The sequence below is a fragment of the Copadichromis virginalis genome, linkage group LG7 (genome assembly GCF_057382275.1).
Source record: "Copadichromis virginalis isolate Kocher_CV1m ecotype Utaka linkage group LG7, C_Virginalis_male_GT1.1, whole genome shotgun sequence".
Lineage (NCBI taxonomy): Eukaryota > Metazoa > Chordata > Actinopteri > Cichliformes > Cichlidae > Copadichromis > Copadichromis virginalis.
The window spans coordinates 14,704,405-14,719,682 of NC_140624.1; the positions used below are offsets into that span (position 1 = coordinate 14,704,405).

The window sequence follows — 15,278 nt, forward strand, 5'->3', positions numbered from 1 at the left end:
CTTATAAGTTTCAAAATAAAAGTTCAGTCGGAGAAATTATCTGAGAATTTGGGTGGAAATTATAAGGAAGTATCTTTTATTTGCATCCAACAAAGAAAAATAGTTCTTTATATTAGTTTTTTAAATACACATTTGTAATGACTATACATAAAAAAGCAATTAAAAAGACAAACAGAGAAGCGGCCACAACATGCTCATATTGCTCTGCTTTTTAAATATACACCACTCATTTTAAAGAGTTAAAAATCCTTTGTGACCTAAATTAAAGAATACATAAACACATGCAAAGCTGTTTTTGCGAGAACAAATGAGCAGTGCTGTCCAGCAGCATCGCAGTGTTTGAAGTAACTATGCAGCATCGTAGGACTGTGGGAAAAAATACTTTTTTGGGGTGGTGGGGTTATAATAATTTGGAAAACATTTTAGAAGTTGTGTTAAATTTTGTGATGTTTAAAAAAACTACAGTGATCCCTACAAGGGTGTCACAGTGGTGTGGTGGTTAGCATTATCATAGCAAGAAGATTCTGGGTGCAAATCCAACCTGGGGCCTTTCTGTGTGGAGTTTGCATGTTCTCTGCAGGTACTCCAACTTCCACCGACAGTGTGCACAAGGTTGGGTTAATTGGTGATTCTAAATTCTGTTGGTGTGAATGGTTGTCTGTCCTCATGTATTAGCCCTGTGACAGATTGGTGACCTGTCCAATGGTGTACCCTCCCTCTCGCCATATGACTGCTAGGATAAGCTCCAGCACCCATCCCCACGGTCATGAATTGGACAATTGGAAGAAAATGAATAGATGGATGGGGAGGGGGGAAGTACAAAATTAGTATGGATCTTCTTTCAAATTCCGGTAAAGGCAGCATGTAAACATCATCCCCAGAAGCTGAAACAAAACAGACACAAAGACCTCATTATTTCCAGACTCCATTAAAATAGATGTTCATATTTATCTCCGTTTTGCTCAGCAGTAAAAGCTTTCACCTGTAGAAATGCAATCCCTATACCAACTGCACTGAGAATATATAACTGACTCAAGAGGAATTCCTCTAACTTCATGATGCAGCCTCCCTGAGAGCACAAGAACAGGGGAGAAAAAAAAGAATAAATAATAATATCTTGTTATCATGTGAAATTTAGCCACGCTGCGTCGATGGAGAGCTTTCTCGTTTTTACCTCCACTCTGTAGATGTTAGAGGGATGGTCCCTGCGGCCGCAGAGTTCACCTGGAGTTTTACAGCAGCTATCGGGAACAAGACGCTCGTTCTCTGCTGCCTGGATCCACACACTGTCGCTCCAGTCTGAGAAGTTGTGGCTACCACAACACTTAAACTGAGAGGGAAAATAATGAGAAAATTGCAGTTAACACAGAATTTCATTATTAATCATGTCCAGTCTTACTGATGTTACTCATTTTTTATTCGAGCCTTTTTCTGAAACAAATTCTCCTTTTCCACACCTCCTGATGTAGTTTGTCCACAGCCTGTGTGATGCTCTCCTCTCCTGGCTGCTGGTATTTCTGCTGCATGGTCACTTTCAGGTTCTGTTTGAGCTCTTCATCCAGCTGTGAGACAGGAGAAGCTCTTTAGTACCTCCCATCAACAAAAATAGCTCCTGATCAAGTTTCCTCCTTCCCCCGTAACATTCCTGTCTACCTGAGCAATACCCACAGATAACTCAAAATATATGAGCACAGATTCTATGACCTCACTCCCTGATTCTAATGAAGACTCTTGCAAATAAAAATAACCTCAACCTGTCAGAACTAAAACAGACTGATATAAAGGAGAAACACACTGCAGTAGATTACCTGGTAGCAGAAAGGGAAACACTAGAGCAAGAAAAAAGGGGGAAGAAAGAGAGGCGTGAGAAGGATGGGGGAAAAATGGACAAATGAACATGCACAGAAAAGCATGTAAAACACACTTCACAAAGGAGTGCAGCAACTGAGTGGTTGTTAGATTTGACATTAAAATGATGCAAAGCTAGGAGAAATACTTGAAAGGAAAGTAGAATTAATAAAATACACATAATGCAAGCAGAAAGACAAAAAAAAAGACATTTGTAATTTCTGGGGTGAAATTTAAATGATGAATAGATATAACCATAAAAAGTACTGGAAGCTGTGCAAGTTATAGCAAAATAAACTGTATGTCACTATTTACTTTTGTCTCTATATACAAACAGATACAAATAGAAAGTATGGCACCTCACCTCTTGGTAGTTAATGTATGCCAGAACACCAGCAATGATTTCCAGAAGGAAAATACAGAGCAACAAGATCAGATACTGTAGGCAGAGACATAACAAAAATGACTATGAATACAGTGAAATGCCATTATTTTGCACCATTTTGCAGGTATAATGTCACTGAACATATCTGTGCATGGCTACAAAATACAAACATCATACTCCAGAAAATAAGTGATTAAACGGTGGGAAAGGAAGGTGCTCATTATAAAGATTGCGGGGAGTATGACCATAGAGATATACCACTGAGTCTGAGTGATATCCTCACAGACCCTCTGTCTGTCTCACTCACACACACTCTTAAGTCCAAGCAGCAGCTTGTGATGCCCTTCATTCCTCTGGCATGAGCCACACTCTATATCTAAACTCTTAAAGACACACTGTGCATGACTTTATCTGTTATATCTGACAGGCATGCCTGGCATAATGAGCTGCACTGAGTGCAGGCAGACGAGACAGAAGGTCACCAAGGATTAGCTTTCAATACACAACCTGGACCAGGGGGTGAGAGTGTATAAACATCGACTTAAAAGTGCCATGGTTTCTCATGTGGACTAATGAAAAAAGGATTTCAGCTTCTGTGGAGTGAAGTGAAACGGGCAAGAAAAATCAGTTTTTCTGTAACAGGTAGTATTTTGTGGGCGTGGTCACCGTACCACAATCAAAAGACTCTTCATCTCGTTCAGCGTGGCACAGCAGCCGATTATCCCGGTCACTATCACGATGACTCCAGCAGCTATCAGGATGTACGCCGAAGTTGCATAGAAGCTGGAGCTCAGCAAACTGATGTAGTCGCTCTTTTCCACCAGAGTCCACACGCCCACCGCCAACACAGCCCCACCTGCCAGCTGACAGAACATACCGTTACCAGCTCAACTCAAACCAGATGCTCGTAGTGAGAATGCAGCACATAAGTTATAACTTTGCTCTTAAAATGTGATCACGCTGGACAACGCCTCATTCTTTCAGTGTAAGCCCTGAGAGACTAGAACATCAGTCTATTCTTAAAGCCTAAAGGAAATTGCAGTTAATAAAGTAAAAATAAGTAAATAAAAAAGTTTGTATGTTTTTTTTCCGTTTTTTTTTTAATGTGTCTGTGTACAAAGGAAGTCATCTTAATGTCTATGGCATTTTAAGCACTGCACAAATTTAATGTTGCAACTTTAAATCAATTACAACTGACTGAATTAAGATGACATCGTTCAAAAGTTGCTTTTGTAATCTAAAATTCAGTGAAAATCTTTGCACTTTTATATTAACCTACCCAGAAAAGAACATTGAAAAGAAAAAGAAGATACTTCAGACAAATCGTCCCGCAGGCGTGCTTTTTTTCACGTCGAACTTCCATTCTGTTAAAAAAGGGGAATTATTAATGTTAGCAGTGTTCAAGCTGATACAGTAAAGAAACAACCAAATATTCGATGGCACATCTCAGTCTCCCCCTAAAGGGATTACTACAAGATACTGAGAGCAAAACTGCAGGCTATACCCCCCCCCCACTGCAAGATTTACACAGATTTCTGTTCCTATCCTTTATAATGGAAAGCTGTATTAGTGTCATATGTGATGTAGTTATACATGCAGTTTATTTCTATATCAGTTTCCTCTTTCAGTTCCCTTTAGTCCTGCCTTTGCCGTGGGTTGCAGAACAATTGGGCTTTTTGTGACGGCTATTGTTGAGATTGTACCTTAGTCTTTGTGCAGTAGCTCGAGGTGCTATAAGAGTGCAATGGAAAAGAGCTCAGAGATGAAATCAAATATGTTGTGGGGAAAACATACTTAACGTCCTGTGTCACATATCATCCAGCAGACACACATCCGTCCCCCGTTTCAGTAACATAATCTGATCGTCTCATTCTTCAGTGATTTTGTGTTAGCTTTTCACTCTTTACTTCAGGCTCAAGTCAAATGTTGTTATTCTTGCCTAAACAGAACTTTCCTGGTGCTTCTATTTTGAGAGAAGTCATGACCCTGAGCATCATGGGAAATGTTTTTCTTTTCTGTTTTTTATATTTTAAACACAAATGAACATCTTTGTTTACAAACATATATAAAGAACAGTTAAAAAGATAACACGTATAAACCTGATTAAAATATACTTTTAAGACAATCTTAATGTGTAAGTACGACTGAAAACAATATCACCGTGGTCATATTCAGAGTTATTTTTAACTCATTATGTCATGGAAAAACTGCTCTGTTTTCACACAGACCAAAATACTCCTACCTGGTTTAGATGGTGGACCTCCCAAAGGATGTAGATTATCAGGGTAACGTCTTCTCAGAGTCTGCCGACCTCAGCGTCCAACTGTCTTTGAAGGTTGAGCGCAACAGTGTAAGTTCTCAGCTGACAGTCACACTCGAGCCTCCCACTCAAGGGTCTGAGCGTCTGTCCTCTTTTGGCACAACAGGCTGCTCGCCCCTCTGCAAGCTGTACTTGTCTGCCCCCAGCTGGTTTCCCATGCATACGAGCTCTACTTGCTTTAAAGCATGCAGCTTAAAGGTTTAACTGATTTTTTTTAAGACACATGACAAAAGAGCAGTCATCAAAAATAGATTTTATTAGACATTTCTGAAAGATGCATAAACCCAAAGGAAAACATTATTCTATTCAGTAAACTTGTTCACAGAAAAATGCCTGATGTGACGTCACGACGTGGTGATCTGCTGTTGGTGTGGGATACAACGTGGCTCCACTGAACCAAAGAAGAACACCTGGAGGCAGTTTCAGTCTTTTCAAAAGCCTGTCCTCAACTGTTCATGCACAGCAACTTCTTTTAGGCATGGTTTCAGTCAGTAGAAGTGCATCTTCACACTGGCGTTCATGCTGAGTTACCAACATCCTAAAATGTACAGAAACCGCAACATATGAGAAGAAAAATCTGTGATCTTACTGTAATATCAGAGGAAGTTCATCCAGCTACCAGTTTATTAGGTAATTAATAGATTAACAGTAGTGGAATCTATTATGGAATCTGAGATAGAATATATGTATGCTGAATTGCTTGCTACTTTGATCCCTTTGTCGATTCGTCAGATAAAACAACTACCATGGCAATTTTAAAAATGTTACCAAAGCCTCCCTCTGAAGATTTGCGTGCATAAAACAAACAAAACAAAACAAAACAAAAGACAACATTTACACTCAGCACCTCCCTCTTCTCATCTATTATTAGCCTTTGATAGGATGTTTAATAGGGATTACATTTAAAAGTCACAAATGGGCAAAGCTACAACAGAAAAGTACAGAAGGATTATCTGTAATATTATATAAATGCTCCAGAGGATTTTCATAATGTGATTCTGTAAATCACAAATATGTGATGCCATACCCTGCCAGGTGATTCATTAGTTCCTCCACGTTCAATCCATTCCTGGCACTGCACTCATAAAACAAAGCTTGATGTTGCTGTATAACCAAAAAAATAGACTTTTCTTTTTATACATTTGTGGCTTTCCAATTTTAGAAATTTGGGTGAATAGTCTAATGCGCCTCACCTCTGCCAGTTTTTGACCCTCTTCTGTTCTCACTTCTCTACACTGATTGTCAGCCAAGTCCAGCTTGTTCCCCAGCAGCATTAGTACAGCACCTTCACACATCTTCTCCTGAGACAAACATACAGCGGGTTTATAGTACACGCTATACATAAAGGAGATACACCAAAGAGGTCACCCCAATAATATATATAAAAACTGAGCAGCTCCTTCAGTGGGAGACTGCAGCACCCACGGTGTGGGACGGAGAGATTTCGCAGGTCTTTCCTCCCCACTGCTGTCAGACTCCACAACAAAGACTTTTGCAGCTGATCAAACCCTCACACGTGCAATAAGACTGCTATATGTGCAATTCTAAATGCTATATGTACAATTCTTATACAATTGTTCTTCTGACGAAGTTGTACTTTTGTATTTTCTTACTCAGTTGTATATAGCATTTGTATTTCTATTTTATTCTATTGTATACATTATTCTATTCTATTTTATTGTATTGTATATAGTATTTTATTTTATTTTATTGCATTCCAGTGTTTTTCTAATTTCTGCTACATAACTTTGCACTTTTGCTGTAACAAAACAAATTTCCCACCTGTGGGACTAATAAAGGTCATCTTATATAAAAAAGGAATCAAAGTTAGGACTGAGATTCGTGCATCGCCATTACGTCAGTAACTTTCACGTATATTCAAATAAAGATCCACTGTTTTGCATGCTTTTACATCAAACCATGGTAGTGCCGCCTACTCACCCTGATGGAGTCCATCCATCCTCTCACTGCAGTGAAGGAGGCGGAGTGCGTTACATCATACATGGCAAGGATGCCGTCGGCCTTTCGGTAGTACTGCTTGGTGATGCTGCGAAACCTAAAAAACAGATTCGATGTAAAACATTCTGCACCTCGGATGATTTTGTGTGCTTGTGTAAACATGTCTGACCTCTCCTGCCCTGCAGTGTCCCACAGCTGCAGGATGATGGTGGTGGAGTCCACAGTTATAGTCTTCATCTTAAAATCTATACCTATGAACAACAAAGCCTTATGACTTCATGCTCGACTTCAATACATATATCAAACATTTACTTCAACATACACACAGTAGTTTTCTATACACTGATGAGCACGTACATCGCTGTGAAAAGACTTACCGATGGTAGTGCTGACTTTACTGTCGGAGCGCCCTGTGCAATAATACTGGATGAAGGAGCTCTTACCCACCCCCGAGTTACCCAGAAACACAACCTTGAACACTTGCTGAGTACTGACAGCTTTGCTCTAGAATTCAGATAAAAGAATCAAAGGTGACATTTTGATCAATCTAATATTTGAAAAGTTTAATTTTTTTTTTTTTTGAGTGACCAGTGGTTGTTTAAGCCCTAAACCAAAAGCCTCAAAACATAATTTCCATCATTACTGCTCAGTTTTGTTGCTGCATCTGCGCTATTCAATAATTATTTCTCAGATATATTATGTGTATTTGTAGATTTTACATTTTCCCTACCTGAGTTTGGGTCTGTTCAACATTTTCACCCCTGACTCTACCTGACGGTTGGTGTTTCTTGGATGATATTGTCACCTCTGTCTTTTTGTCCTGCTCCAACTCATCAGCAGAGCATGGCTGTCTTCAGAATCAATAAATACACAAAATTAGTGGCTGCCTATATCCATCTGCTACATCACTGCAAAAATGACAAACAGATGCACTATTTATACAAACCTTTTCATTGGCTTGTCCTCCAGTAAGTAGTTACCTATAACTGACCCTCTCTTCTGCAAAGCCTGTGTGACATTTGGAGTCTACAAGGTTTTTGTAGAAAGTGAGGCAGAAGAAATATGTAGCATTAAGATTTCATACTCGTCCACAGATTTATAAAGTATTAAAGATTTATGGATGTAGCATGGTGCATATCCAAGGTAAATGCGCTTTGAACCGAACCGCTCAGTGCGATGTCTGGTGAAAACCAAACACAGGATATCAGCACAAAAGCCTCATGTGGTGGTGGAGGGTTTATGATTTGGGTGTTTTGTAGCCACAGACTTGGACATATTGGCTTCATTCAAAACGACTACTTCAAGTTATTGTGCTGAACTCTACAAACTACTGAATTATGTCTATGGTGTACTTGATTTTATCACAGGACTGCACTCATGAGTGTGTGATCTCTGTAGTAATTCCACTTGCTTCCACTGGTAAACTATTTACAGTGTACATTTAAAATGCAGGAATGCAGTCCAACTATGATTATTCATTTATTTTTAACTGTGCACTCGTGTTTGTAGATTTAAAAAAATACAATAGGTAAATAAAGAAAGAGGCAGTCTTTGCGTCAAGGTTGATTTTTTTTTTTTTAAATAAATACTCATGAGATTATTTGCACATTTTATACAAAAATGCTTCATGTTTGTTTTGTGAAACAACAAGGATGAGCTGAACCTGCTGAAAGTTGCTAAATTAGATTATCAGTCATGAAAAGTCTGAGAAAAAGTTTTATTAGATTGAAAAAAAAATACTTAGTTCACCTGAATTTGTACAGTGAAATGTGACCAATAAACATAAATATAAATAGAACATTTTCTTTTCCTTCAAGTTGACACAGGACAGAATAAACGTCTAGTCAACAAAATCCTTCAGTTCACTGAGCACATCCACAGAAAAACAACATTGCAAAAGGCTGTGTCAGCAACATTAATTAATAACCAAAAAAATAACAGCTGCCCATATAAATAATAACAGATGATGTAAAACATGAATCTATTCCAAGTTTTAGCTTAGGGTGGATCAACCTGCTGTGTCCACAGCATACAAACATCTTCACTAGGTAGGTAATATGTTAAGGGCAGAGGAGGAAGGACAGCATGTCTGTGACTAACCCTCTTCTGAGACTGTTGGGCGTCTTTCTCATCTCGCAGCCTTTTGTTCATATCCCTGACACACACACACACACACACACACACACAAGAAATCTATTTAGAGACATCCTCACATGGTGAGACCCGTGTCTCAAATGGTGAATTAAATTTAAAAAAAAAAAAAAAGACCACGGGTACGTTTGAATAGTGCATTTTCCTTGGGAAGCTTCCTAACTGAGAAATGTGAAAAGGAAATATCTGCACGGCATCCGCAGTAGGAGCTGTTTGAACTCTCCAAAAAATAAGGAAAGGCGCTTTGATGCTTCCTTTATTACAGGATACACCGGACCAATCTTATTAAAGGAGACAAGATGGTGCTGTCCCAAAATCATTTCATGCCATAACCTACTGATATGTTTTGAATTTTTAAAAACAGCTTGTTAAATGCACAGGAAAGGAAACTGACATTTGATAGAGTGGGTTTCGCTTTACATTAGCAGTGTCTATTGCTGTATTGCCAATGTGCTTTCTGCTACAGGTCTCATTCAATGAAGTGATATTTTTCACTGACTGTTCTCATTTCTATGACCTGCATAAAACAACAAGGTGAGATGAAGATATGAGTTTTGTAGTTTATCTTATGGCGGTGTTAAGGAGTCTAGTGTAAGTGTGGCGGGATTTTTGGACTATTCAAACATACCTGTAGTCTGTGAACTTGGCATTAACTGAAACAGCAGACAGTTTTAGACTTACCTCAATATCTCCAGTTGTCTCAAAAGACTCTCTTTCTCTTTCTTCATGTTCCTTGACACCTTCATCACGTTTCTAAGTGAAGCAAACAAAAGATTTGAAATCTTTACTTGATCCAGATGTCTTAGCTAATTACTGACCTATTTCTAATCTTTTATTTAAAGAAATCTTGAAGGAGTTGTTGTAAAATGGCCAACTGATCATTTGCAAGTAGAGTTCAGCCTTCTCACCATAGCACAGAAACAGCACTAGTGAAGGTTACAAATGATGTTCCAGTGGCCTCTGACAGCAGACTCATCTCTATCCTTGTCCTGTTAGACCTCATTGCAGCATTTGATACCGCTAACCACAACATTTTACTAGAGATTAGAACACACTGCTCATCTTAAAGGGCCTTTAATACATATGGTACCTGGTAGAGATATATGTGAGATGCACTGGTTTAAATCATAGATAATCATGAAAATGGGGAATCTTTTTAAAACATGGAAGTTAGTCATGGAGCTCCACAGGGCTCTGAGTGGGAACCAATAGTTTTTAATATTATGCATGCTTCCCTTAGACAATATTGTTAAAAAAACACTGCATACATTTTCATAGTTATGAAGATGATACCCAGCATTATTTATCCATGAAGCCAGATGATAAAAATCTACTACTATCTAAAATGGGTTGATCTGATATCCTCGTGTTGGTGTTGTTCCCAGATCATCATACTAAATGTTGTTCCAGGATCAACATTGCAAGTGACCAATCAGAATGTTGTGACGTCATACTTTTGCGACTTCGGGAAAAACCGGCGTAAAACAAAAAACTGTACTAAAGCTGCGTGAAACCGCCTCTGTCCGCCGATCAACGGACCCTGACCCTAACCCTAACCCTTTAATAAACAGTAAGCAGAATTGATATTGTCCTTGCAACATTGGAATTTCATAAATGCACGAATGGCTTGGCGCGCAAAAGAATAACGTCACAACAATGTGATTGGTCACTTGCAATGTTGAACCTGGAACAACATTTTCATGATGGTCTGGGAACAACACCAACACGAGGATATCAGATCATCCTCTAAAATACGTCCTTCAGCGAGCACATTAAACAAATGTTTTCTTTAATTGCTGCTTTCATTCATTTGCACAGTGCCTCTAAAATCAGAAGCGTTCCTGTCTCAGAGTGATTCTGAAAAAAATAGCTTCTACATTTATTACTTGTAGGCTAGAGTATTCTAATTCACTGTCATCAGGTAGTTAAAAACTCCCTGATAAGCCTTCAGTTGATCCAGAACACTGCAACAAGAGTACAAACCAGGACTAGAAACAAAGAGCACATGTTTCTCCCATATCAACTTCTCTTCATCACCCGCCTGTTAAATTCAGAATAGAATTTATAATCCTTCTCTTCACACTAAAACTCTTGACTGACTCAGATGTCTGCCCCTACCTGAGCCTGGTTCAGTCAGAGGTTTCTTCCTGTTAAAAGCGAGTTTTCCTTTCTTTTGTTGCAAAGTGCTTGCTTATAGAAGGTTGTGTGATTGTTGGGGTTTCTTTCTAATATTATCTCCCTTACAATATGCAGGGCATGGGGTCTGTCATTGTGAATTGGTGCCAAATAAATTAAAGTAAATGAAATTAAAATTTAAAAAAAAAATTTTTTTTCAGCCATACCACATGCAGACAATGTTTTTAATGACTTCAAAGCTGGTGCTAAGGCATCATCTGGACCTTGGTTAATCACCTCTGTCTGGCCAGTTGTTCTTGCGCATTGCTGATCTGCGCCAAGTTGAGCTGAGCCAACGCAGCCTGCAACTGTTCTTTGTTGCGCTCCACCTGCTCCTGTAACTGCATGTTGAGGTCCTGAAGCTGCTGGTTCTGCTCTTTGATGTTTACTTGCTCGTGGCTCAGCTGGCGCATTCGGGTCTCAAGCTGAGAACAAAGACAGATCCTGTTCGCATTAAAATATAATGCCCTTCATAATGGCATGAGTACAGTTCGGATGCCTACCTCCGTCTGTTTTTTCAGTGTATTCTCCAACTCCTGTTCCCGCATCCTCAGCTCCTCCTCAAGTATTTTCCCTTTCTCCTTCTGTTTAATACTGTCCTTGATTTCACAATAAATTCATTAAATGCTAATTTGAGGTACACCTGCTAAAAGGAACAACAGTGCAACTACCACATATCTATACCTGAGCAAGGAGCTTCTCTCTCTCCTCTCTGATTTGACTTTCCATTTCCTCATATATAGACCGAACAACCTGATCATGTTCGCTCTCCCGTCTAATGCAGAAAAAAACAACAACACAAAATCTCAGCATAATCCAAACACTCACAGTTAAACTACTTAAAATGAATGTACTGGAAGGAAGGTGTGACCTGCGTAAGGCTTGTTCCAGACTGTCTCTCTCTTTCATGGTGTCTTGTAAATGGGACACTGCATGGACCAAGATGCCCTCTAGGACGCTCAGCATCTCTGGTCGGTCTCTCTGGAGCTCACACCACAGAGTACACAGCTCCTGTTGACTGACACACAGCACAATACACAACTGTTAATGTGACCGAAAAACAAAACTAACTGTGACTGCACGACATCACTTGTTTACATGAAAAGAGAAAGTGCTGAGTTTAAATGCTGAACTGCATAAATACATTTACATATTGAAGAAGTCCTTGAAGATTCCTTTAAATAAACAGTCCTTTGAAACATTACCATCTCCTAATGCACATTACATTAAACCTTGAAGTAGCAGAAGACCACGCCTGGTGTCAATTTTTCAGTCAAAAATAAAACTCAATCGCAGGAGATGATGCATTTAAACCATTTTATGAGAACAGTATGAACATAGTGTATATGCTAACATTTGAGGATGAAGGTGACGTTACTGTACACAGCTGCTGCAGTGAAACTGAATGGGGAGATCTTGGTGGACAGTTTAAAGGGAAGCTAATGGTAAAGATTTTAGGGCAGAGTACTCACTCTTTGAAAAGTTTGTCAGTGCCAAGTTCCATTAGTATGTTTACAAATCTAACAGCACTGGGGTCCTGAGAAAAGTCCGCCTCGTCCAGTTCTTCTTCTGCTTCATCATGATCCAGGTCTGTCACCTCCTCCAGCTCCACCTGCTCACCTACACCACAGAAAATAGAACCGAGGAATAACATAATGTGCTTATTTAATCATCCGCTTTTAAAACTGTTCTAAAATGACTGAGTGCAGCGTGCTCACCGAGCCCAGTGTTGAACTCCACAGGAGTGAGGTAACCATTGCCCTCTCTGTCCAGACTGTCAAAGACTGTTTCTAGCTGTTCAGGGGTCAGTGGCAACTCCCACTGTAACCTCTAAAAGCACAATAATATTAGTAATAACAAGAAAAACTTTAATCAAATATCAATTTGATAATCAGACTTTCGAAAGTGCTGTGAGAAACAGTCAAAAATAATCAGAAGGACAAGGTCATGAAAGCTGAGAATAAGTTAAAATAAAGTTAAAAAGTAAGAAAGAGAACACAAGAAGAAAAGGAGGATCATGAAAATACAAAACATTAGTGCATAGAAAACTGAGCAAGTAGAGGAGATGACAAAGTTCAAGACTCTGCAGTCAGTCTAAACGTTGCTCCTCTACCACATTAGCTGCTCACCTGCATGTCCTGCTTTGTGATGAACCCTTTTCCCTCTTTGTCACAGAGCAGAAACAGCTGTTTGGCCTTGCTCATGGTCTTTGCCAGCGGGCTCAGTGGAACTGGCTCCCTGCTGCGGGGTGAAGCTAGCGGACTACGCCCGTGGCCTGATCTGGGGCTCCCAGGAGGCAGAGTCCGCGCTCTGGGGCTCAGTTGCACTGCCTCGCCACTGCCTTCACCCACCAGCACCTCATCATCGTCCAGCCACTTAGACATTGCTGCACAGAGACAGATGGGTGTGGGTTTGAATGTGTCTATCATTAAGTACAGGCTATGTAAACATGCTTATCTTCTAGTATATCACATGATAGAGAACACACGATCGTAATAATATTTCAGCTATGCTAAATTTATTCATCCAGGAATAACGCTGCTTGTCCGGCACAGTTTTAGAATTACATTTGCTTACATTTTTGGGTCTAGTTTTTAGTATTGCAAGATAGTGCAAGAAACAGGACCTTGACCCTCCCTTGTCAAACAAGAGGTGCAGAAAAAACTAGCTATTGACTCTACACATCATGTGAGCTCCTGTGACCGGCTGTCTGATCAGTCGTGTCTATGCTACATTTTAGGACATTTTTTAGGAATGCAGTGCGACAAACTTTGATAAAGAAAATGGTTTTCATAGAACACATTTTGTTCTATAAACATTTTCATAGATAATTTTGAATCCCCTGAAAGGCTTGACAAGAACTCCTCATTCAGATGAGCCAGTTGTCCTCACTGTTTATATAGATTAAAAAAATCTAACCTATGAATGAGCACCAGGATGCGTGGAAGGTAAAAAAACAGGATGGTGTCATGTGAAAAGAATTAGTGTCCTCGAATGGGAGGGAGGATAGCTACGGGAGAGGAGATGCAAATTAAACATTTGCAGTTGTTTGCATTGTCAGAACAACCACAATTGCAAACAAATTTTACTTGCAGGAATTGTTGGGGGAAAAACAGCCTCCATGACAACATGACTGTTCATATAAAACAGTGATTTATAAGGGTTACCAGCGTCACACATGATCATTCTTCAAGTAAGATGACATTGCTATTACTCAGGATAGCCATTTCAGTGTAAACACAACTAAACATACTACTAAACTGATCCAGAAGTAAGAACTACTTTCTTTCTGGACATCCTTACGCTACATTGAATTAAAAAAAGGTCAGCCTCAGTGGTTGATAAAATATTGCCTTTCTTTCCATGGCGTGCTATCTATGAAGGCATAAAATCCAAAACACTGATTATCGCAGTAAATTATCGTACTGATTATCTATGAAGCCTTCAAAACTTGGGTGTAATAAGGGATATACTGCAATTTCAGATAAGAGACCTGTGTAAACACTGTATGCTGAGGATTTTGTATGACACCTCAGATTCCCAATAAGCCAAAGGTCATATCAAAACTTTTAAGCACTTAAAAACACTTCTTAGTAAGCTCTAAGTTTGGTGCAAATGTAGGAAGCCCCGGGGAGTGAGACAACATGCTGTAGGGTACAAAAATAACTGAGGCAAACTTAAGAGTCAAGCATTAGATCACATCCTGTCTGACTGTGTGAATGTATTTAGAACATATGTTGAACATGTGCTGAGTTCCTCTTCATTAAATGCGACAGTTTGTAAAATGCAGTTCAGCGTTGATGGCTGTAATTTAGCAAGATCACGCACAATTAATTAAAGTGAGTAAATATGCCCCGTTTTAGAGCAAAGTGTCAAGCACGGGAAACTAAAACCAGCGAAAGGAGACGTGTACATTTATTATTAACGGGGGAGAGAACCTGCACTACAAAACAACAGGTTGTCAACTTGACACAACACAGAGAAGGTGGCGATTAGCGCGACGAATAGCATTTCTAAATGACTCGCTTTACTGCGCTGTTTGACAACTCTAGGAAGTTGAAGAAACTTTCACAACTTACCTGCGGTGTGCTGAACTCAGGTCTCCAGTCATTACCTTTGATCACCTCGGAGGCATTCAAAGACTTACTCACGCCGCTGGGTGGCAGTGACGACCTCGCGTGACAGGGAGATTACCGTAATATATGCCGCAGCACGGCGGATTTGAGACACTCGGAAATTTCTACTAAGTTGTTACGCTTATTCGTTCAGTTTTTAGAAAGCAACCATCCAAGTTTCCACGATACACATTAATGCCCTGCCAAATTGGTGAAAATTAATTACTTTGGGAATTTTGTATTTTTGCTTAATTCTCGGAAAAAAACGTACTACCGTTATTACGGTAACAAGAAGCGTTACCATGGAATTAGCGGAAATACATCT

The 15,278-nt window shown here is 39.5% G+C and overlaps 2 protein-coding genes across 4 annotated transcripts; both read right to left on the reverse strand.

The window, feature by feature from the left end:
* Positions 1 to 53: 53 nt before the first annotated feature.
* Positions 54 to 4,652, reverse strand: cd151 (CD151 molecule). Of its 2 annotated transcripts, XM_085461965.1 has the most exons (9): positions 4,476 to 4,651; positions 3,513 to 3,597; positions 2,905 to 3,096; positions 2,213 to 2,287; positions 1,809 to 1,829; positions 1,458 to 1,562; positions 1,175 to 1,330; positions 983 to 1,069; positions 54 to 884 (listed from the first exon to the last, which is right to left on the reverse strand). In XM_085461965.1, the coding sequence occupies exons 2-9, from the start codon at positions 3,594 to 3,596 to the stop codon at positions 825 to 827; spliced, it is 780 nt and encodes a 259-aa protein (XP_085318091.1). In that variant the 5' UTR covers position 3,597; positions 4,476 to 4,651; the 3' UTR covers positions 54 to 824. The 2 variants fall into 2 exon arrangements, with proteins under 2 accessions (XP_085318091.1, XP_085318092.1); XM_085461966.1 differs by lacking the exon at positions 1,809 to 1,829 and having other exon boundaries at positions 4,476 to 4,652.
* Positions 4,653 to 4,790: 138 nt separating this feature from the next.
* Positions 4,791 to 15,246, reverse strand: cracr2b (calcium release activated channel regulator 2B). Of its 2 annotated transcripts, none has more exons than XM_085461972.1 (18): positions 14,918 to 14,983; positions 12,968 to 13,224; positions 12,557 to 12,668; positions 12,311 to 12,458; positions 11,710 to 11,856; positions 11,523 to 11,613; positions 11,342 to 11,437; positions 11,076 to 11,263; positions 9,345 to 9,416; positions 8,613 to 8,667; positions 7,459 to 7,538; positions 7,243 to 7,363; positions 6,890 to 7,016; positions 6,682 to 6,763; positions 6,495 to 6,609; positions 5,747 to 5,854; positions 5,581 to 5,657; positions 4,791 to 5,091 (listed from the first exon to the last, which is right to left on the reverse strand). In XM_085461972.1, the coding sequence occupies exons 2-18, from the start codon at positions 13,220 to 13,222 to the stop codon at positions 5,007 to 5,009; spliced, it is 1,959 nt and encodes a 652-aa protein (XP_085318098.1). In that variant the 5' UTR covers positions 13,223 to 13,224; positions 14,918 to 14,983; the 3' UTR covers positions 4,791 to 5,006. The 2 variants fall into 2 exon arrangements, with proteins under 2 accessions (XP_085318098.1, XP_085318099.1); XM_085461973.1 differs by having other exon boundaries at positions 5,004 to 5,091; positions 5,581 to 5,628; positions 14,918 to 15,246.
* Between the last annotated feature and the right edge of the window lie 32 nt (positions 15,247 to 15,278).

Bases quoted from the DNA above. Each gene is read 5' to 3' on its own strand.
- cd151 (XM_085461965.1), bottom strand. From the start codon at position 3,596: ATGGAAGTTCGACGTGAAAAAAAGCACGCCTGCGGGACGATTTGTCTG. The intron at 1,331-1,457 runs GTGTGGAAAAGG...TTTCCCTCTCAG, and splicing joins TGGACAAACTACATCAGGAG to TTTAAGTGTTGTGGTAGCCA. The intron at 885-982 runs GTGAAAGCTTTT...GTTTTGTTTCAG, and splicing joins TAGGGATTGCATTTCTACAG to CTTCTGGGGATGATGTTTAC.
- cracr2b (XM_085461972.1), bottom strand. From the start codon at position 13,222: ATGTCTAAGTGGCTGGACGATGATGAGGTGCTGGTGGGTGAAGGCAGT. The intron at 12,459-12,556 runs GTGAGCACGCTG...TCTGTGGTGTAG, and splicing joins GGAGTTCAACACTGGGCTCG to GTGAGCAGGTGGAGCTGGAG. The intron at 8,668-9,344 runs GTAAGTCTAAAA...TGTGTGTGTCAG, and splicing joins AGACAACTGGAGATATTGAG to GGATATGAACAAAAGGCTGC.